Source organism: Lytechinus pictus, chromosome 10 (assembly GCF_037042905.1).
Source record: "Lytechinus pictus isolate F3 Inbred chromosome 10, Lp3.0, whole genome shotgun sequence".
In the NCBI taxonomy this organism is placed as follows: domain Eukaryota; kingdom Metazoa; phylum Echinodermata; class Echinoidea; order Temnopleuroida; family Toxopneustidae; genus Lytechinus; species Lytechinus pictus.
Window position 1 is genome coordinate 19,185,239 of NC_087254.1, and position 23,821 is coordinate 19,209,059.

The following is a 23,821-nucleotide window of genomic DNA, read 5'->3' on the forward strand; positions in this document are numbered from 1 at the left end:
CATGGCAGCATTATATACAGCCAGGCATCTTGTTAATAGTATTAAAAAAGTAATATTTTGTTTGATTATATTGGGGCCGTCATGTTTTGTGTCCGTGCAGTGCAGTGTATTGTAATGATATTTCCATACAATTTCACCGTTATATGTTAATACGAATTGCGTAACCATTGTAATGGCATCTTTGAAAAACAAACTTGATATCATGAGAAGGTGAGTTGACTCTGAAATGTTATAGTTTTATACTTGATTTTATTGAATGGCACTTTTCATGAGTTATAAAAATGGTTCTTATGGTACATATCTCAATATTATATAACCATGCGTTTTACAGCTTTTGTAAGTACTAAACATTTCATATTTATAGTTACAAAATTTGACGTTGTACTTTACGTTTATCATAATGTGATATGAAGAATATTCAAAAGCCATTAGGAACTAATCTGATAAACAGTTATCCACTTAAAAACTCGGCTCATTTAGACGATTGACAGTTGACTATTATGAACATATATTTATTTTCTGTATTGTGTGATTACCTTAAAGATTGTGTTTCCTGGTGTAGTGATTGTATTCCAATTTAACATTGGCAGTGCATGTTTGGACATCAGTCGGTTACGGTTCTTCCTCACTGAAATAAAATAGACATCACATTTTATTGCATGACTCGGAACTCTGATTAAGAATTGGAGCAAAGTATCTTGAAGACATCAAAACAAAGTCAGAGGCGGCGCCACATTGGTACAAGGGGCAAGCATCTCTAAAGATCATGATATTTCAAGAATAGAAAAAAAAAATACATAAAGGGTAGCAGAAAAGGAGGGAGGGAGCAAAATTGAAAATGTGGTTGCTGAAAATAAGAAATTGGATACATTTAGTCCCAACCAACCAGCAAACCAACCAACCAGTCAGTCAATCAATCATTCAATCAATCAATCAATCAATCAATCAATCAATCAATCAATCAATCAATCAATCAATCAATCAATCAATCAATCAATCAATCAATCAATCAATCAATCAATCAATCAACCAACCAATCAATCAACCAATCATTCAACCAATCAATCAATCAATCAACCAATCAATCAATCAGGCAATCATTCAATCAATCAATCAAGCAAGCAACCAACCAATCAAGCAATCAATCAATCAACATAATCAATCAAACAAACAATCAAAGAAAATGAGGGCCACATTGCTTCCCCTATATCAATTTAACCTGGAGCCACCATTATTCTGTAATGTGTAAAAATAAATTTGTAGACATGACTGATACTCACCTGTACCGATAAGAGGTGGAGGAAGGGGTACACCGGGGGCACCTGGTATTTTACTAGGTGGCAGATCAGGAGGGGCAGGTGGGGGTGTAGGAGGGGGTGGGGCTTTGGCCTTCTTCGATGCGGCGGGCTTGGAAATGACAACTGAAATAGTGTTTGAAGAAGTAAAAAGAAACATTTTATTGAGGATTAGATAGAAATATAACATCTTAAATGTCTTGTTTGATAATGCTCCATGATTTACACCCTTCGTGTAATGGTTTTGATACTTCCTTGCATTTGTTCAAACACATTTATTTTCCAAAATTTTCCAAAGGAACTTTCCAAACCCAATATCACAATTGCCATTATATCAAAGTAAAACCGCTGTTTAAAATTCATTCAACGCTGTTATATAATTATGAATCGCATAGTAACTGTTTAACACATTAAACAACCATGCTAAATTTACTAAGAATTGACTATTAAATATTAAACTTCGTTTTTTAAGGTCACTTGTTTAGACTATTCAAACTACTACTGTGCGATTCATTTAGTAAACAGCGTTATGAACATTTTTAAACTGCGTTTTTACTTGAGATATTGAAATGTTAATCATAATGCGTTGTTATGATGTCTTGATTTGTTTTAGTTCTACATTTTTTTCATTGGATATTCATTTTTATTTTGTTTTGAGAAACATTTGTCAATCGGCAGTCAAGCTGCAATCAAATGTTTTAATAAATTTGTAAATTTGAATTTTGAAATTTGAATCTTAAATCATTATTCATTCTTACCCATTCACTTAATTAATTTATTGTTATCAATTAATTATTTTATTTATCCATATCCATTCATTCATTCTTTCTTTCTTTTCTTTTTTCTTTCTCTCTCTATTTATCTATTTCTTTCTTTCTTTCAGTCATTCATTTATGATAGCCCTACTAAAAAGTCATTTAGTCACTGATGAAATCTATAGAAGAAACCTTTCACATTTTTTTAAAGAAAAAAAATATTTTCTAAAAATATATAATTTCCAGAAGAGAAAATCCTCAATGTTAAACCTATAACTCACTTTCCTTCTTCTTTTCACCGATAACAGATGTCTTTCTCTCTAGTTTTCTTTCTCCTGTTTTCTGTGGTTCGATGATGACAGTCACCTCATCACCCTCCTGTTCGGGTTCTAGAGGTTTCATCAAATTATTAAAGTTACGAAATTGTTTCTCCGCATGCTGGCCGGTCTTCTTCGTGTATTCCCGCTACATGAACCAAACAGAGCATTTGAAAGTATTTATCATTAAAGTGATATTTATTTTATTAGATCATCACAGTGATCATTCTATACCTTATCAATATGCATCAATTAACTTAAATTTGTTCAACTGATTCATTAATCAGGTGCTTAATTTTCTATTCCATATTGCGTACCGTCACACAGTGCAGCACATTTTTGTGAATGTACTGGAAAAAAATCATAAGGGGTTAATAGTGTTATACAGGGCTTGATCACTTTGTACATTCCGGAAATGTCCTTAACATTATTGATGATTAAATGAGAATATATTTCTGGTGGGAACACGGAGGAAAGAGTTTCCAAGGTAATTGGTTATATACCAGCTTGGCGTTTACCAGCAAAAAATGCTGTCCTGCCGAGTTCCTACGGGAGTTACCACAAACAGAAACAGAAACAGAATCTTACCGTCAATTTTTCAATAGTGTCTTGAAGTTCGTTGACCCTGTCTCTGTAATCATCTGACCTAGCAACGAGCTGCAATTCAGAGGAGCAAAATCATATCAAAGATCGGTATATTTCATTTTGCTAATTATGGAGAAATGTTAAACAAGCATTGAGATATATATATATATATATATATATATATATATATATATATATATATATATATATATATATAAGAAACACCTCATCTAATTGTTACCTACAACCTGTAAAGTTTAAATTAAAAAAAATCAGTATCATTATACACAAATCTTTATAAGTCATTAATATATTTAGATACTTAAACTAGCACCAAATATGACGAGTTAAGGTGGAAAAGAAGGAAAACTTACATCTAGAATTTTGGTTTGTAATGCTTTGTTCTCAGCCTCGTAGTCTGTCATTCTAGACCCTTGTCTGTCAACCTGTACAATAAGATACAAAGATATAGGTTCACATTTTGAACTCACACAACATTACTTATGGCATTCGCAGTGCTGAACATGATCAGCAGAATAATAGCAAGTGTGAAGGAGGACACTTGTCATAATGACTAGGAAATCAAGTACAGTTATGGAGGGGAAGTGGGCAAACGTCCTATGTTCACTGACCATTATCAAAGCTGTATTGCACCGAATGCTGATAATTATTTATCCAATCTGAAAAAAATTCTATTTTATGTATCATCAAGAAACAATAATAAAGATAACAAAGTATTTTCTATTTTTTTATATAGTTAATCTTCCTATTTCATTTTTCTAGCAAGCGTCATTAAAAAAAATGAATTTAAACCTGGAAAGCAACATCAATTTCACTATTTCATAGAGTTAATATGCTAAAAAACATACCTCTTTTCTGAGTAGAGCATTCCTTGTTTCTATGGTCGTTAGATTCTCTTGAAGTCTCTGAATACTGACATAACGACTGTGCCACGCGTCTAATTCTAGTTTGATTGAAGCTGGTAGCTCGCCTTCTAGTCGATACAACTACAGATGAAAGATGATGAGGAGAGGATAAAGTAGAGTAAAAATAAGATTTCGATTTTTAGAAAGCTCTGAATAAAATCATTCAAAATAATCAAGTCAATGGTTGCAATAGGTACTCGCCATGGGAGTCTCAGCTTTCCTTCTTTTGAAGGGGGGCTCACACAAAAATCAAAAGTAAAAATTGATAAATAAAGAAAGAAATGAGAGGACGGATAAAGAGACGGTTACAGCCCGATAGACCGCGGGTCCGATAGACCGCGGGTCCGATAGCCCGCGGGTCCGATAGCCCGCGGGTCCGATAGACCGCGGGTCCGATAGACCGCGGGTCCGATAGACCGCGGGTCCGATAGTCCGCGGGTCCGATAGCCCGCGGTGTGTGTAAAATTATGGTCAGGATATAGTGAGATCCAATGCCATCAAGAGGTCAAAAGGCCAATGATACGAGTCCATTGGGGTTCTATAACGATGACCCAAAGGACAATCGCCCCCTGACATCTACTTCAAGGAAAATATTATCCCCATATTTTATCGTCAGGGACTGTTACCCCCCCCCCCCGGAAATTTACCCTCTAGACGCCATACGGAGCCATCGACTTGACGACATGGCGAGATACTTTATCTTTCCATGTCGACTAAATAATGGCGCGATACGTTATCCTGCCAAGTCAGTCCACTTATAAAAAGTTATATGTCAACATGGCGAGATATTTTATCTTGCCAAGTCGACTTAAATAAGTTACATGTCAACATAGCGATATATCGGGATTCTCGCCGGGACTTGTACACTTCATATCTCGCCATGTGGACATATCGACTTGACAAGATAGAATATATCGCTATGTCGAAATAATAAGCGTATTAATTACTTAGGCGGCGGAAGCGGGGGGGGGGACCTTTCCTCCTAAATTTGAGGTGGGGGACGGTCCCCCCTAGATTTTTAGTTGAGAACCTTTTTTTTACTTGTCAATTTGTTTTCTACGTCCCCCCCCCCTAAATTGAGGTGGACCCCCCCCTAAAATCTTTTTGTCCCCCTAATTTTGGTTATAACCTTTTTTTTCTTGTCAAAAATTTTTCAAAATTGGTGGTCCTTCCTATAAATTTTGGTTGATTTGCTTGTCAATTTTTTTACCTGTGTCCATCCCAAAATTTCAGGTGGACCACCCTAAATATTTTTGCCTTCCGCCGCCAATGATTAATTAAGACATGGCAAGATAAAGTACCACGCCATGTCGTCACGTTAATGGCATTTTCAAGGCTCCATACTAGGGGTAATTATCCGGGGTAATTATCTGGAGGGTAAATTTCCGGGGGGGGGGTATCAGTCCCCGCCGGTAAAAATATGGGGATAATATTTTCCTTGAAGTAGTTGTCAGGGGGTGATTGCCCTAATTGGGTTATTGTTATAGAACCCAGGCGCGGATCCAGGATTTCGTGGGGAGGGAGGGGGGGGGGGGCAAATTTGACCTGATTTTTGGCGCCCATATGTGTACTTTTCGAAAAATGGCGCCCACTCCCTCCCGGCCAGGCTAACTAAAGTGCCTTAAATGGATTTTGAATTATCTTATAATCACATTAAAACAAAACCAAAGACCACTTTTTCATGTGTTCTTGAAAAAAAAAATCCATGAATATATAATGTAATATCAATGGGAGCGCAAAGCACGAGCGATTTTTTTTTTTTGGGGGGGGGGGGGGGTTCAATTTGGTTTAACTTCTAGCCAGAGTAGGCCCTACTAGAATATTCTGTGAACGGGAGCTGTAGTTTCTGTACTGTTGTGTTAGAATACCCTTCAATAATATTAATGATAACCTCTTGGGAATAATGCAATCTCGAAGCAATCGACTAATTCTCCTCATCAGTGGCGTATTTATTCAGCATGGGTGCACGGGGGGGGGGGGGTGGGTGGCGAGGGCACCAAGTTTAAAAAAAATGAAATGAGGGGGGGGTAGACGTCAAAGAAAATCTGATATTTCATTCTTAAAAACAAATTGAGGTATCTCACAAGACCTAAATAAATAATGAGAACGCGAAGCGCGATCTGATTTTTTTAATAGATTTATCATGAAAGCCTAAGTCAGGGGCGGACCAAGCTTCCGCCATTAGGGTGAGGGGCCATTTTTTCATCCATATTTTCCCCGATCGGCCGCTCAAAGTTGATTTTTTTTGTTTCTTTGAAGGGGTTGTCCCAGTGCCGTATAAATGAGCCAACAATTTCGTGGGGGCTCGATATGGTGTATCGCATAAAATTAATAAGAAGTTGCCAGTGAGCGAAGCGAGCAAGCAAATATGCTGACATTTTTATTACAAAAATACAAGGTTGTGATAGATTTTGACATAATATTTGGAAAATAATATTATATTTCACCATAATCCCTTTCCTTTTCTCTCTATTTTTTCTTAGTCTTGATTCTCTCTTTTTTTTTTTTGGGGGGGGGGGGGCAAAACACCCATGTCCTAACAGTCATTTCCTAGCTTTACTTTATAAGCAACATAAATGTGTAATAATCTCTTAAGCCCTATGTAATCTAAAAATGAAATTTCATGTATTTTGTCCTGAAAATTGAACATTTTGGGCAATGTTTGTGAACCTGAACAGCGTATGTAACTAGATAATTACCACGAGCGCGAAGCCGAGCAGAAATGTTAAATATTCGTTCTGGCCTGGTCGAAAAGGGACATGTTAAGGATGTTTTGCAGTTAGCCATTAAGACGATACATATTTCAACGATTAAATAATGCGAGCGCGAAGCGCGAGCTGATCATTTTTGATATTCCAACCTAAAAAGATGAGATTTCAAATCCCGCAATGGGACATTCGATTCATGTTTGTCAATCATGAAAAAGGATGGGTAATTTTTGGTATCTTCCTACAATAATAATGCGAGCGCAAAGCGCGAGCAAAATTTTGTTGATATTCTGATTCGAAACTGGATAATTTTAGCACGTTTTGAATAAGATCAAGCTTTGTATCCTAAAAACATGCGTGCGCGTGTTTTAGAGTTAGACAGAATCCTGGCAATCTGAATACATTTCATTTTTCATCATAAAAATCAATAATGCGAGCGCAGAGCCCGAGCTGAAAATAATATTTGAAATTCCGATATGAAAAGGGTCAATTTAAGCACTGTTTACAGCACTATGTATATAAAGAAATTTGATAGCACTATATAAATAATGCGAGCGCGAAGCGCGAGCTGATATTTTATTATTTATTTGACCTAGGATCGAGACATTTTAGGCCTAAGGACATTTTGTCATCATATAAGAATGATGACTATCTTCTCTTTCTTTTCCTAAAACTTGTTGATATTTATTTCTGAAAAAGGGACAATTTAGTTATAATGAATTTATACAAATTTTATTTCATATTTATTAATCTGTTATAAAGCCTAATGAGTGTGTGAAATTTGTTGACAGTGCATGAGACCTAAAAACTGGATATTTTAAGTATTTTTGTAATCATGAATAGGATTCATTAATTGGTTGATATATTTTTAGCAAATAATGCGAGCGCAAATCGCGATCCGGAATTTTTTAATGGGGGGATTTAAGTAGTTTGTTATAAAATTAATATATAGGTATACATAACTCACCAATCAAAATGCGAGCGCACAGCGCTAGCTCATAGGCCTTTATTATTTTTTTTTACAATCGAGACACCTGAAAAGGTATATTTAGAGAATCTTATATGAAATATAAAAAGACAATACGTAGGCCTACTTGGCATATAGTGCGAGCGCACAAAATGTTGCAAATGTTGATTCAAACCATAAAACTGACATTTTCCAGAGCACTTAAAACATAAATTGGTAAATAAAACAAAATAATGAAAGATCGATGTCCGAGCTGAATTATGTTTTGTATATTGATATCAAAACTTGATATTTTAAACTACATATCATCCTATTGAGCAAGATATGTATCTCATCGAACAGGCAATGTGAGCGCGATGTGGAGCGAAACTTTAATATAGTGACATCAAATATTTTTTAAAATTGTCTTCTTCTTCTTCTGACCTTATTTTATTCACTCGTCTTCCACCTTTTATGTTTCGTCTTCTTTTTTCTCCTTTCTTTCCCCTTTTTTTTCTTCCCCCGTTTTTCACAATTTATTTGCTCTGTCAACAGGGGGGAGGTTGCCCTCGGGCCGCCTCGATCCGCCTATGTTAGTAGTTGTTATGATGAACACGATGCATATCTATTAAGAAATGAATGCGACCGCGAAGCGCTAGCTGAAAACTTTTATAATGATGAAATGAAAAATACATTTTCAGTTGTCAGGTTAGAATATCAAATATTTTCAGCTTGTGCTTCTCGTTCGCATAAAAAACTGTAAGGTCGGGATGCGTATAATTATAACTAAACAATTTATTGATGCCAGCGCGAAGCGCGAGCTCAATTTTGTATATACTGACTTAAGAAGGACTAAGGTAGAATTCCTTTTCTAATTGCTTGTCCTTTTCTCTTCCTTTTTTCTGTTTCTTACCCCTTTTTGCGCCACCATGGGGGGGGGGGGCAAAATCTTTGCCCCCTGGATCGACCTATGTATGTTGACTTGAAAAACACTAAAACTTACATGTGGGATTGAAGCAGAGGATACATACCTCATTAATCAAATATTGCGAGCGCGTAGCGCGAGCTGAATTTGATAATAACCCTTTTTTGTGACCCTGAACAGGGTATCTATCTCGCTAAACAGACTTAAAACTCGAAAACATTTTTTTTTTCTGTTATCGTAAAAACGGGATATTTTAATTCAGCCACATTAATTGAAGTTTTTTGGCAGGACATATATTTCACTATAAACAGGCAATGTTGCGTCCCCGGTCGAAAATGAATTTGCATGAAGCCCTCTAAGTTCAAGGTCAATTTGGCGCCCTCGGTTGAACATAAACTTGGCGCCCCCATGTGAAATATAACTTTGCCCTCCCTCCCCTCTCTGAAACATGTATTTGTCGCATTATGGTCAAAATTCAAATTAGCGCTCCCCTAGTTCGAACATCAATTTGGTGCCCCGCTAGATCGAACATCAATTCGGCGCCCCATAGTTCGAACGTCATTTTGGCGCCACCAAATCAACGTCCAGGTCAACATCTCCCTCTTCCGTTTACCATCTCCTTTTCTTTCTTTTTTCTTTCTTTTATCCTCATTCCCCTTCCTTCCTTTCTCTTTCTTTCTCTCTTTCTTTCCCCCTCTTCTTTTCCCCCCTTTCTTCTCTTTCCCCATCTTTTCTTTCCCCCTTTTCTTCTCTTTTTGCTGTTTTTTCTTTCCCTCTTTTCCTCTCTCTTTTCTCGTTTTTCCTCTCTTCCCACTAATACTCTCTCTCTTTTTTCTTCTTCTTTTCCCCCTTTTCCTTACTCCGTTCTTTTTTTTCTTTCTTTTCCCTCTTCCACTTTTTTTCTCTTTTCCCCTTTACTTCTCCCTTTTTCTTTTTCTTTCCTTCTCCCTTTTTTCTATTTTAATCTTTTTTCTTCTCTCCCTCCCCTTCCTCCCTTTCTCTCTTTCTTCTCTTCTTTTCCCCTCTTCCTCTCTCTCTCTCTTTTCTTATCTTTCTTCCCATCTTTCTCTCTATTTAAATATTCTTCTCTTCTTCCTCTTTTTTTTTCTTCTTTTTCTTCCTTTTCCTTTCTCCTTTCTTTTCTTCTCTTCCTTTTCCCTCCTCTTTTTTCCCTCTTCTTTCCCCTTTTCTTCTCCCTTTTTTCTTTGTCTTTCCTTTCCCCCTTTTCTTCTCTTCCTTTCTCCTTCTTACTTTCTTTTCTATTCTCTTCTTTTCCCATCTTCCTCTTTCTTTTTTTATTCTCTCCCTTTTCCCCTCTTCCCCCTCTTTTTTTTTGAGCTGGTGGTGGGGGGGGGGGGTGAGGCAGTTCCCCCTCGGCCCTCCATGGATCCGCACCTGATAGAACCCCATGGCCTCGTATCATTTGACCTTTGGACCTCTCGATGACATTTGATATATCTGATCATAATTTTACACACACTGCGGACTATCGGACCCGCGGTCTATCGGACCCGCGGACTATCGGACCCGCGGTCTATCGGACCCGCGGTCTAACGGACCCGCGGTCTATCGGACCCGCGGTCTATCGGGATGTCCCCAAAGAGACTACATATTACAGCAAATTGAATCTATCATAATACGCCTACTCATTAATGTATATGAGATGCGAAACAAATTAATGTCATATTCATATTGAACCTTAATTACAATCGTTTAATTTAAATCAAAATACAAATATAGACTGGAAAGAAGCTGTTTTTTATACAGTTTGACTGTTTGAATGAAATAAAGGAAAGAATGTGAAAAATATCAAAAGCAGAAGAAAATTTACCCTTTCTAGTTTAATTGGATTAAATTCAGCCATCTCTAGCTCATACTGCAGGTACACCCGTTTGTTCATGTCTGTTGTAGAGCTGAGCATTGTGTTGATAAACCGAAGACATATCGTCTATAATATGTAGAGAGAGAGAACAAAATTATACAGTTATAACAATCATGAGAATCGAGGAATATTGTTGCAAATGTACAAGGAAAAATTGCAAACTATGATCACCTTTGGAAAGTCTTGATTAAAAAGAAAACAGCGATATTATTTCAAGCATATATAATTCGTGGTTTCTTTTAATTCAACCATCAAAAAGACATTCAAAAATGCAATTTACAAATTTGCATTGATTATAATGGTTTGATCCTGACAAAAGCAACATTGTTTTCATAAAGGGTCATCAAACTTATGACAAAGACCTTCATGGCAGCTACAAGATATTACAGAAAGAATTAAAATCTTTTAAGAAATTGAATCAGATTAAATTCATTTAAATTTAATTCAATTAAATCAAATCTATTTATCTTGCATCAATTGAAGATGATAATACTTACCACCAGTTCAACTCTTGATTTCTCAAGGAACATCATTTGTGTGATGGCATGAAATCGAACCTTCTCATTTAACTTCTTTCTGAAGGCACTCAAAGCGGTTAGCACTCGATTTAGACCGTCTCTTGATTCACAGACTGCGATCAAAACCTGCATTTACAAAAGGAGGAAAAAACGCAACACAACCGATGGAATATGTAATTATTAGTGGACATGACTGCTGGAAGAGCATAAATGCTAGCTAATTATCAACCAGAGGACATTCGGATTAACATCCACTCCAAAGGACGAGGTAACGGGTACGTGTGCTAAATGGCCCTATAAAAGGCCAAATTGGAGTTCAATCGGCCGTATCGTTAGATTGTAAGACCGCCAGTCTACCAATTCCTGAGAAATTGTTCCTCCTTAAAATCCGTAGTGGATAACAAGAAATCAAATGAAATGAACATATTCATAGTTATTATAATAACTGCTTTATAATCATTTGAATCTATAACCTCCCCCCATAAAATGTTTATACTCACGGTTGACTTTTTCTTATACTATGATGTTTGAAATGCTTAATACACTAATATGAGGTAAAAATATCAGCAATAGAAAAGAACGCACCTAATTTGCATAATTTATTGTAATAAATTGCATAACTAATTCTGTTGAGAAAAAAAACTGATATCCATCGCGTGTAGGTCAAAATGACCCACTGTTTGTGATCACTCGGTAAGATCTTTGAATTCCTTTGATGTTGTTTTTTTTTTCATTGAGACATGGGAATTTACCATAAATTTTTACAAACAGCATACAAGCTGTGTGATCATATACCAAAGACAATAGGAAAAGATATAGACCCAGTGATTTCCATTAATTTGGGTCTACCTCTGTAACCTCCATAATACATCGAATCATAATCATTAGGTGAAAATGAAACGTGTCGTTTTCATTTCAACATCATTTTGAGGGATACATAACCTTCGTCGGCAGTGAATATTAACTTACCATGAAAGCATACAGTCTAGCCGATAATGACCTGCTGATTACACATGATGTAATGATTTCTAAGACATCATCTCCTTTTATTATGATAGAAAGTCCCTCCTGTTAACATGAAAAGGGAAGAAAAGGAAACCATGAAATTCAATAATACTTGATATTATTGCTGCTGAGTGAATTTACAGATGGTCACATTTATGATTTCGGATAAAAATGGAAGATCCAATATCCTTCTAAAGTTAATGGGATTTAAATCAAATCAAGGTTTTGTTTAATGGCCAGTCAAACTCTAGATTTAATTTGAAAAAAAATCCATTTGTTTTTTTAATTGGATAAGAATCTTTCATTTTTTTCAAGTCATTTCTTCATTTAGAATAAATTCAATGCTCGGTTGGTCACTATAACAACGTTCTGCTTCGATCTGTATTTTATTAATAACAATAATGACAACAAAACAATAATTATGATGAGAGAAAGGATAGAGGAATTACCTTGTCTTCCGATATTTTCCGCAAGCAGTTCATTGCGTCTGATTCTTCCATCTACAACAAAGGTAAATTTAACAATAATCATAATATAAAACATTATAGGTATAGATAATAATTATCCATTTCAGGCCATGTCCACCGCGAAATAGACTGGTTTAGACATTCAAAACATGAACAAGAAGTTGTTGTTTATCCCATACGATAAACTCATATCAAGTTTTCGCGGATCAAAATGAGATGTCCAAAAGTAACGGATGAGAACATTATGGTAAAAAGTAATGTCCTTCAAAGTCACTATGCAATATGAATTTGATGATCTTGAAGAAGAAAAAATAAGGAAAATAATAAATAAAAAAAGATGTTCTGACGTCAGTATAAAAGTAATTGCCCGGTATAGCAAATCTCTGGCTAAAAAAAAACATGAACTGTATCTATCAATATTTTGTTTTCTTCAAAATCAGGCTTTGGTATTCTCTCGTGCAGAAATTTTGGTCCTTGCAGGAGGGAGGGGATAATCCCATTGAAATAAGTTAAAATCTACCCCCTCCTTGTTCCTATACAACTATTATGAAACTCGTAATAAATTTACTGTTGTGCGTTTGATGTTTTCGAGAAGCTTGAGTTGTTTCTTATCGAGTGTTGATGTACGGCTTGGTGGCTGGATCGAAGCTGAGTTGTTAGCATTCTGTTGACTCCTATCCTTCTCAATAAGGGTTTGGGTTTGACTCAAGAACTTGGCAAGAAGAATGACACCACCCACTTTATCTGAGATAAAAGCTTTGAGGAAACTGCAGTAAGGGTGGGGTGGCAAATTTAAAAAAGTGACTTTATACAGTTATTTCGAAATTCAAATGAACGGTCAAAATGCACGCGCAAAATAAATTCATATTATTATTATTTTGGTAATGCCAGTTTTCAGTGGGATACTTTTTGGTCGACGAGAGTGATACGATTTTGTCTTTAACTTACCCCCCCCCCCCCTATGTTTGTAGCTATTTGACATTAATATGGACACCTTTAATACATACAATTATTTCCTTTCTCCATTGCACTCATTGTTCTCTTCTATCATTATCGTTATACTCATTATTATTTTACAATTTCACTTAATTATTCATCTATTTTAAATGACGAATTTGTTATTATATCAAATGCAAATGAAATATATTAATACACGACTGAGCAGTGGCCAGTGATAGCTGAAAGAAAACTCTTTAAGAAAACTTATGACGTAGAATACAGAAATTCAAATTTAACATAGTGAAGGTTAGACGAAAAACAACCAAACATAGTGTATTATGATTACTTTTTAAATCTTGTAAGCAGGCCTCTCTTCTTAATTCTCTTTTTACAAAAAAATCTTTGAAAATTTTATTTTCTCAAGAAAACTGAATTTCATTTTGACTTGTGCATTAATATACAGTATAATCCGACAGAGTTATGTATTAAAAAAAAGATACACACACGCAATTGTACGGAAACAAAACCCTGATCGCCATGAACCCTTAAAATAACATGACAATTCATTGAAATTAACATGTAATAGTTTGGGGCTACTTGAAGTTATTACACGGTTGAAAAATTATTTTAAAAAACACTTGTTCGTAGGTGGATTTCGCCCAAACTTCATAAATATCGTTGTCTCATTGTCTGCTTTAATTAAAACCATAATCATAACAAAATATTTCCTTCATTATAACAGATTCTCCCACACTAATCAGTGTTTACCCATATGAGAGGAAGTATGAACCAACATTTTGTCGGACTCACTCTGTCTTGGCTGAATGCAGATCTTCTTTGAGATCCTCGATGACCTCCTTGACGGGGGCAAGGGTCTTCACCATCTTCTTCCACGATGACTTCTTCATGGTAGCCTCTTGATGGATGGCCGGGTCGATGTGGCCTTCCAGCTGCGTCTTGTAATACTTTACATCGTGCAACGACGACTTCAACGACGGCTTCATCATGGAAAGGGTGGAGGGAAGAGACAAGGTTAATTGATGAGTTATCAAAGGGGGACGAGATGGCCTAATCCGATTTGAATGGATATCTAATAAGACATAGGCCTATAATGATAAAACTGAATAGTATAGGAATGACAAGCAGGGCCCTGGGACCATTTTTTTTTACTGGGGTGCTGATGTAAATTTGACAAGCAAAAAAAGGGGGAGTCTCACTACAAAATGAAGGTTATTCTGGCTCCGAGAAATTTGATAAGCAAAAAAAATAATACAAATCCAAAATATAGGTCATTATGGTTACATTTCTCCATTTTTAACACTTACAGAATTCCAGGGGGTGCTGCCTATGGAGAATAATACACGCAACGCCCCCCCCCCCCCCCCCAGGAAAATCTTCCCAGGGCCATGATGACAAGTATCTATCATTTTCTTGTCAGGATCTATATCAGATTCCTGTCAAGTGTCCCTTTGGTATTGATGGGTGGGTGATTATGTTAATGTTAGTACACTGCAAAAACTCCGGTGTTGATTTAACACCAGCCCGAAATCTATATATGTCCACACCAGAGAAGTGTTAAACAACACCGCTTTTGGTATTAGTCTAACACCAGATAGGTGATTATATAACACCATTTAGTATCAAAACTGCATCGGTTTGATTCCAAACTGGTGTTGTTTCAATACTTCTCTGGTGTGGACATAATAGATTCCGGGCTGGTGTTAAATCAACACCGGAGTTTTTGCAGTGTAAGTAAAATGGAGGTGAATTCCTTCGGAACTGCTCATTGTTTGCACTTATGATAGCAATCTATGTCGATTATGGTAAAATACTTTTCTACCATCATTATTCTACTGAATCAAGTTATAGATCAATGAATTTCAAATAATGAACTTAAATTCATTTATCAATAAAATATGATTTCGCTCTCACTGACACATAACTTATATTACTGTAATACAAGATCTTAAATTAACCGTTCTCCCCCGATTTCTCCCAAACAACCCTTGGTTGCTAAGTTTGAAGAATTAGAAGTAAGCTAACATTTCACAAATAAGTTAGGAGTTTTGGGGGCTGCTTCAATCGCAGTCCCAATCCAAATAATGATATATTTTAAGTCCCACACGCTCCGCCACAGGCCTAGCCATGTGGCGGCTTTAAGCGTTGTGTATTAACAAATAAGGGGGTACCAAGTTAATATATTTTGCAAAATCAATGTAAAAAATAGTTATTTAAAAATAATAGCTCAAAAGCTATAGCCAAGAGGTAAACATGCTTCATGATTAATCAAAATACATTAAAAAAATTATACATTATAGGTTTTTGGGTATTTTACCCCTATACATACATCATATTTTTCAAATATTTTATTATATGTGGATTTTGCTGAAAATATTTAGATAAAACTTGTGTAATCGATATACTTTTGTTAATCGATTCCCTTAAATTAAAAAAAAAATTATTGTGAGTATCTGTATCGGATATATCACTTTCATCTTGCCTTTAATTGTAGTATTATCACATTTTTATTTATAATATTGACGTTATCATTGCTATTATTATCATCGTGCTCATTCATTGCATAAGATCGTACTAAGCACATGTAAAAAGATGATTTGCTCATAAAGCGACCAAGCTTAATAAAATAGTTTAAGGACGTTCCACAGTTAAAGTGAAATCCATGTCATTTTCACCAAACTTTGCACATATATACTTTAGAACCTTAATATTCGAAATATGCAAAAATTAACATAGGTCCATGTGCTTGATTTTTTGCTATAGAACTTCAAAGTTCACCCAAATTGATGTTTTTAAGAATTGCGCATTCAAAAGAATTTGGCATTTTTAGACCGCCCAAGATTACTACAATGAGTTTAAACCTGTATTACTCAGTCAAAATACATGAAAAAGTCATCAAATTTCGCAAGAGAGTTAATAATTGTATCGTTAGAATGGAGAATATATTTATAGTGCTATTTGTTTGCAATTTTAAGTTTAACAGCACTGTCAGTTCGTAAAAATGGCGTAAAAGATAACAAAATCCCAATCTAAAAAATGTGAAATTTCAGTAACAAACTACAAAAGTACAATAAATGCTGCACTTTATTCAAAATCCATGTCATTTTCACCAAAACTTGTAGAGTTGTAGAGGAAGGTATACCTAAGAGGAACAAACATTAAAAAATAGGGGTTCATGTGCTTGTTTTTAAACTATCAGTATTTTTATTGGAGCAAATGTGCTTTTTAAAACACCAAAAATGCGCCGAATGCTTTGTATCTATGTGAAGAAAAAATCAAAACCACTCTACCATTTATTCAAACTCGGGGTAATATTCGTGATTCTTGGCAGCACTGCAGAGTAAAGTATTTTGAAATTGTAGAGAATCTTTTTTTGAATGGTCCATGGAATAATTTCATTTTCTAGCTTCATGAAATAACGCATCGGATCTGCAGTTAAAGTGCAGAAGATGAGAAAAATCAGCACATACCCGCAGCTAATTAATCACCTGTTCATCCATTGTGACGTCAGCGCGCAGAGTGTAAACTATGCGCAGATCATAATGCGCACAAACATAACTGTGGAACGTCCTTAATTTGTATGTTCACCTTGTACCATGGATTCTAATGTGTAAGTAGCCTTATTATATTGATTACATACCACAATTTGAAAATGATTTATAATCAACACTTTTTTTTCAAACAAAGTATAACTAAATAACGATGTGTAAAAGGCAGTCACATGACTGGAGTAGGGATATTTGTTGTAAGTGTAATCGATTACAATTGAGGGGGTCTTTTATTGTTAATAGTGTACCTTTATCAGTAGTAGTGCTGCGCACCATGTTTGGGCCACTAAAACAATAATTAGATACCTCAGAATAGGCAGCTTAGTTATGGTTTCAAAGTGTTTATTTCAAAATGGAAATTTATTATTATATGATTTCCATTTCTTTTATTTTTGATTTTCGATTTATTACTTTGCATTTTGTAATTATGTAATGTTTTTTATATTTAAATTTTCAATTGTTCATTTTACTATCATCAAAGCTTAATAAAAAAACAGGAGATCATACTCTAAATATAATATTTTGCGTGAAATTATTGTTTAAGAATATTCTTCACTAGTTAACTTTTTTATTGTTCTATACAAATCTTTCATATACAATATGTTTAAGGCGATTCAAGAATTTGTTACGGTTCTTAATTATTCAATTGTATATTTTTTGTATATTTCATCTAATCTTTCCAATTTTTATATTTTATTCTTCCACACAATTTCGTTATTTTATAGATTTTGATTTATCTTGTGCTTCGTCCTTGCAACACTGAGGCCCCGCCAGCTTAGGAAGTCTGGTTTGACTGAAGGCATTGTCTTTAAAGCTAATGCTAAAATAACGAAAAGCCCCTCCTCTGATGAAGGCATTCATTTTTTTTTTTTAAAGGATGTTTTATTGTATTCTCTCAAATCAAAATAAACATTCACATTCCATAAGCAAGTTGTACATACTATTTGAAACATGATTATAAATTATACAATAAATCCATAACAAATAGAATTATACAAATTATACATCAAACTTCAAAGATACTAGAAATCAATAATAATGCGTTTCAGCAATTACAATACTTTTTTAAAGTATGAAATCGATTACAAGTCATTGTTCATTAGTTGTAAAATTAAAGAAAAAGGGTAGGTCCTGTTTAATTTTCGTTTCATTATTGTTTTTATTATGACAATAATAATAATTAGTTGTATTAGAAATAATGTCATGTTATTATAAACATATAAATTCATTTTTTTTCTACATTTTTTAATTTATCTATTAGCTCATCATCGTCCGATTAGTCACAACATTGGAAGAAGAGGGGGGGGGGGTGGTTACAGGGGGAATTTGTCAACCGAATTGGTTTTCATTATTAGTTGTTCAATATGGAATGAAAGTTTAATAGCTCACAAGATTTGGGGATATGGTTTCAATGCCTCGTCGTAACATCTGTGTTCCTTTTTACAATATTTTGATAGCTATCAGGTTGTTTGTATCTACTGATTTCTGTTATCCATTCTTGACATTCTGTAAACCTAGTATGTGTCAGTATCCAGATCACAACACACCAAATCAAGAAGTGAAGTAGTACTCTCAGGATCATGATGATTACAATTTGAACTTCGTCATTATTTTGATATGTGATCAAAATTAGTGCATGATTACAATACAGCTGAAATTTATTTACATTAGCATTCATTTCAATAACACACATACATATAACTTAGTATTTCAAAGACGATGCGGAGGAGATCATACATTTAAGGGGCAAAACGTAAGGGTAATCACATTCAGGTAACAAAATGTGATCGATTACAAAATGATTTCACCAAAAAATCTATGTAAACTTGCTATTTTTTAAAATTATTATTTCGTTTTCTCTTCTTTTTTATTCTTAATCATATTAATTGTACAATATTTCATTCGATTATTGGTCGATACTGACACAATTTCTCTTAGTCTGTGTTACAAAGTTGTATATCTATACCTATTATACTAGTGGTGAAGTGTATCATTTTTATGAAGTAAAACGATAAAAGTGTTAGGACAAAACAAGACTGCCCATTCCTGAGTATTGAAGAAATAACCGTTTTTATAATTGTTCATTTTGTTAATTTTTAATAAGTATCAGTATACTCAATTTTATAAATATGTTATAATTATCATCATCATAATTCATTATACCAATGAATATTATCATCATTGTGATTGCTATTTTACAATTTATAAATTGAAACATGTTGTAATCGATCTCAAGTATTCACCTTCACATTTATTATTCTGAATTATCTTGATAAGAATATGCTGCTTTTATCTAGATTTAATTTTTGCACACACCTTAATTAAATGCATTTCTGTACGAGCGCAGCATTTTATTTTAGAGTGATCTTTCATCTCATTAAGGAAAACATTTTTTTAATTACCATATCTATATCCTAACTACCAAGTACGATGTATTTCACGTATTAATTTATCTTTCCATTTTTGTCAATTTGTAAATTAATTTGGAAGTTGGGTAACTATATTATTCATAGGTATACATAATGTATGTGCATCTATAGTAATTATATTATACAGCTCGCTGTAATCGCCCGCATATGAAATGAAAACTATTCATTAAACATACCTCATCATTGATAATTCTCCATTTCTGTTCAATACTGAGACCGTCCATGTGGAGGATTTGATCTGGTCCACCCTGCATGTTACTCTGTAAAGACAAAAATATAAACTTCACATCAAATACCAGTACACAGTAAATACACTGAAAAAAATATTGGGTAAAATGTTAACCAGCACGAGGGTAATTATGTGTCCAACCAATTCGGGGCAGTATTGCACCAAATGCGGGAAGCATATTGTCAAGAAAGGTTAAAAAAAGAAGCAGCAATTACTTTAGAATAGGCAAAATTTTCATCACACTGGATATATAAAAATGCCAAAAAGAAATGTCCAATGTTGGTTGGACACATCATTGCCCTCATGGAGCATTTTACCCAATATTTTAGAGTGATAAGACGACGTCACTTTTCTCCCGAATGAATGACGAGGGTGTTGTTTAAAGAACCATTTTATAATCTTATTTTTCCTCTTTTTTTCTTCCTCCTCCCTATTGCTTCTTTCAACTATGCATTCGCCTCTGTCACATGTAACATCATCACGATTATCCAATCGGCCTACAATCCTTAAATTTGCAACAGTTCTATTCATTTTTCACACACATATCAAATTTCAATTCGATCGAATAAAAAAGAACAGTTATATCATGTAAAATCTCAATTTAGATTGTTGTGTTGAGCTTAAAAAATGTCAATGAACACTTGTAAATGATTGGTTGATATTAGTCAGCATTTTGCTTTGAGAATACACTGATTTGTTTTTACCCTCGAATTCATCACTTAATTAATTTACAATCTTAATGCAGGTTTTGATCCGTCGTAAGGAACGATCCTGCTCAATTTGTAACGACTTCTGATTTAGAAAAAAATACTTTTAATACCCCCTCCACCCCTATCTCTCTGGCCCTCAAAATATAGGCCTACATATTCTCTCTGGATTTTATATAAGAAAAAAATGTAGTCATAAGGTGACATCTTTCATTATATTCAGAACATTATAGAACTCATTCTTTACCGCGAAGACAACCTGTGGATATTATGAATACTCTGTACAACACACACTTTTCCCCTATAGCCTTGACCTTATATATGCGATACATTTTTTTTCAAATTTAATTAAGGATGTTCTCAAGTGATTACACACGGCGACAAAATCGACCAGACGGCTGAAAGGTGGACACGAGTCTTTGTTAGACTTACTCACCAGCCTTTTCTCTGAAGTGTTATAAGCCAAGTATTCTTTATCAACAAGTAATCTTCTCACATCTATATACTTTCCAAAATTAAGAAACAGATGACGATGATGATGATGATGATGATCCACAACATTTATATTAAACGGATAGTATGACCAAGCCAAATTTTTGTTGTAATTGGGTAAAAATCAGCGCACATTACTATGATTAATTATTTGCATTTCGCTTTTAATAATACAAACGGTATATTACAAGATCAATTTCTACCCATTTCCAGATTTAAGAAACATGAAAAATTATGATTCAAAACATCTTATATAAATTGCCTCAAGACATAGGGATAAATACATGGGACCCGATTCATAAAGAGTTACAACTGTTCTAACGTTGTCATTATGGCAACTATACCATGGCAACAGGGCTCAACAGCCAATCAAAATCAAGGTTATCAAGGTGGTTGTCATAATGGCAAAGTTACAAAAGTTGTTACCCTTTATGAAACGGACCCCAGATCTAGATGTTTAGATCTTTAAAGGTCAATCAAGTTCACCCCCAACAAAATGTTGATTTGAATAAATAGAGAAAAATCAGACAAGCATAATATGCTGAAAATTTTCATCAAAATCGGATGTAAAATTAGAAAGTTACATTTTAAAGTTTCGCTTATTTTTCACAAAACAGTGATATGCATAACTCAGTGACATGCAAATGAGACAGTCGATGATGTCCTTCACTCACTATTTCTTCTGTTTTTTATTGTTAGAATTATACAATATTTCATTTTTTACAGATATGACAATAAAGACCAAATTGACTGAACCACATATAGTAGTAAACAATGCTAATTCCACATGTTCAGGGAGGAATTAATCGTTGTTTCACTTGACAATGAGGAGAAAATTAGAATATTTCATATTTCATATAATGATATACAAAAGAAATAGTGAGTGGATGACGTCATCAGTCTCCTCATTTGCATACCGACCAGGATTAAGCGAAACTTTAAAAATGTCATCACTTTCTTATTTTACATCCGATTTTGATTAAATTTTCAATGGTATGCTTGTTGGATTATTCTCTTTTTATTCAAATCAACTATTTGTTGTGGTGGACTTGTCCTTTAATTATAAAAAAAAATGAAGAATTTGTATAGACAAGCTCCCATGCAGGCAGTTACTTTCTCATAGCATTTGGTGAACAAAGTTTACGTTGATAAGATATTCAGGCTTTCATTTATAACAAAATTCATGGAATACAAAGGTCTATTTACCTCAGAAGCAACTACGTCACATTGGTAATATCGGATAACGCTGCATACTTTTTTCTCATTGTATCTTCTTCGAATAAACTCGCTAATATCGTTAAAGAGATACGATTTCAACGCGCCTTTTGCTATAATGCTAGATAGATTTCAAAGTGTAATAAACCGCCGTGCAAATAATAAATGTAATTATATTTATTGATAAAAGAAATTATCCAATACCATGAAAGAATTAAAAAAAATCTTTGCCGGGTATAATGCGAACCGACTACCGAATGAAATTTAAAAGACATGGTACACCCTTGCTCATTGACGAGCTTAGACCCCAGACCTATAATTGACGAGCTGGTCCGAGACAAAACAAAACAGAGGAAACGAGTTACGTCGACCGGTTTGACTGGTTTCCTCCCGAGTTCGATCTCGTTATGTACATACACTCTAAAAACAAGATAGGTCAAAATGATGTATCCGATCAATAAAATTGGTCAAAATCAACCAAATGCCTGGTAGATTTTAACTAATAATAATTTGGCTGATTTTGACCATTTTCTCGGTTGGACACAGCCATGAGAACGGTCGTATTGACCAATCCTTTTTATAGTGTAGGTCAGTAACATGTCATTCGAGAATCAATCGTGAGAGAGAGAGAGAAAAAAAAAACCTTGTAAATACTATCATGTCTATGTCTATAGAATAAAGAATTGTATAAATGAAAGTCTTATGTCCGAATCTATCCAATTAAAATCTAGGGAAATGAATGTATCAAGCAATTTATTATCGACCCTATACACCATTCACAATTTATATACAGATCGTTCATGTATAATGTATTACATATACTTTTTACCCTTCCCCATCATGTATCCAGCTGTTGTGTGTGCAATGCGATCAACCATACTTTTAACTATTGTAGAAATCGATAAAATCAGTGAAATATCCCTAGCAACCCTGGTTCTCATAACTTTAAAGGACAGGTCCGCCCTGAAATTAAGTTCATATGGACAACTTTAATACTGAAAATCTCGTTTTAATTTGATGTAAAAAGAGGGAGCAGGGAGCGGAGGGGGAGGGAAATATTTTATGAAAATAATGTAGGCCTTTATAAACATGATAAATGGGAGAAACACAGACCACCAACCAGTGGCGTGAATGAGGCAAGCATTTTGGAGCAGACATGGCGAACGGCAAAAATTCGATATAAAAAACGCTGCTACGGAGCGAAGCGAGCGAGCACTAATGTTGATCTTTTCAATACAAAAAGTCGAACTTCGTGATATAATTTGACAAAATATGATATATCATATTACACAAATTTTCCTTTCTTTTTATCGGGGATCCGTGGACCCTAAGTCTTATATTGTTGAAATTAGAAACATTAGCCTACCTATACTGACGGATTTGTATTGATTTTCTATAAAACACAATTTGGTAACATGAAATATAATCATGCAGCATCTTTTTTTTTTTTTTTTTTTTTTTTTTTTTGCTCATTCTGTCTGGCTACACGTAAAAAGACGTTTTAATAGTGTAGTAGGTTTCACGGTACACCATGTATCTTTCTTCTTTCTTGGGCAAGTGTTGGTCCTGAAAAGGACCACCCAATCTCGACGTTTCGACAAGTGCGTTTTCCTGAAGACGACAAGAACACACTTGTCGAAACGTCGAGTTCAGGTGTTCCTTTTCAGGACCAACAGTTGCCCAAGAAAGATACATGGTGTACCGTGAAACCTTCTACACTATTCTTCATCGCCATTGAAACCTTCAGAAGTTACATAAAAAGACGTTATTAGGTAATCAGACAAATGACATATAGACTACTATAACGTTAAACATGTTAAAGGGGAGTTGAGGGAAAATTCTAAATACCTGTTAAATGAATCTTGACTGTATTAATCTACACTATCTTCCCTTAATACAACATGTAGAAATATCA

General features: G+C 34.6%; 1 protein-coding gene across 1 annotated transcript in view; it reads right to left on the reverse strand.

The window, feature by feature from the left end:
- Window positions 1-23,821, reverse strand: part of LOC129269216 (formin-like protein 3) — a 36,577-nt gene that overhangs the window by 11,096 nt on the left and 1,660 nt on the right. Inside the window, exons 2-14 of the mRNA XM_054906683.2 lie at window positions 19,440-19,523; window positions 14,079-14,266; window positions 12,898-13,096; window positions 12,312-12,362; window positions 11,827-11,925; window positions 10,837-10,983; window positions 10,289-10,405; window positions 3,822-3,959; window positions 3,327-3,398; window positions 2,956-3,024; window positions 2,332-2,515; window positions 1,281-1,421; window positions 537-628 (exon numbers count right to left, since the gene is read on the reverse strand). Of these exons, the coding sequence (XP_054762658.2) occupies window positions 537-628; window positions 1,281-1,421; window positions 2,332-2,515; window positions 2,956-3,024; window positions 3,327-3,398; window positions 3,822-3,959; window positions 10,289-10,405; window positions 10,837-10,983; window positions 11,827-11,925; window positions 12,312-12,362; window positions 12,898-13,096; window positions 14,079-14,266; window positions 19,440-19,523 (1,581 nt within the window). The remainder of the gene's footprint in view (window positions 1-536; window positions 629-1,280; window positions 1,422-2,331; window positions 2,516-2,955; window positions 3,025-3,326; window positions 3,399-3,821; window positions 3,960-10,288; window positions 10,406-10,836; window positions 10,984-11,826; window positions 11,926-12,311; window positions 12,363-12,897; window positions 13,097-14,078; window positions 14,267-19,439; window positions 19,524-23,821) is intronic.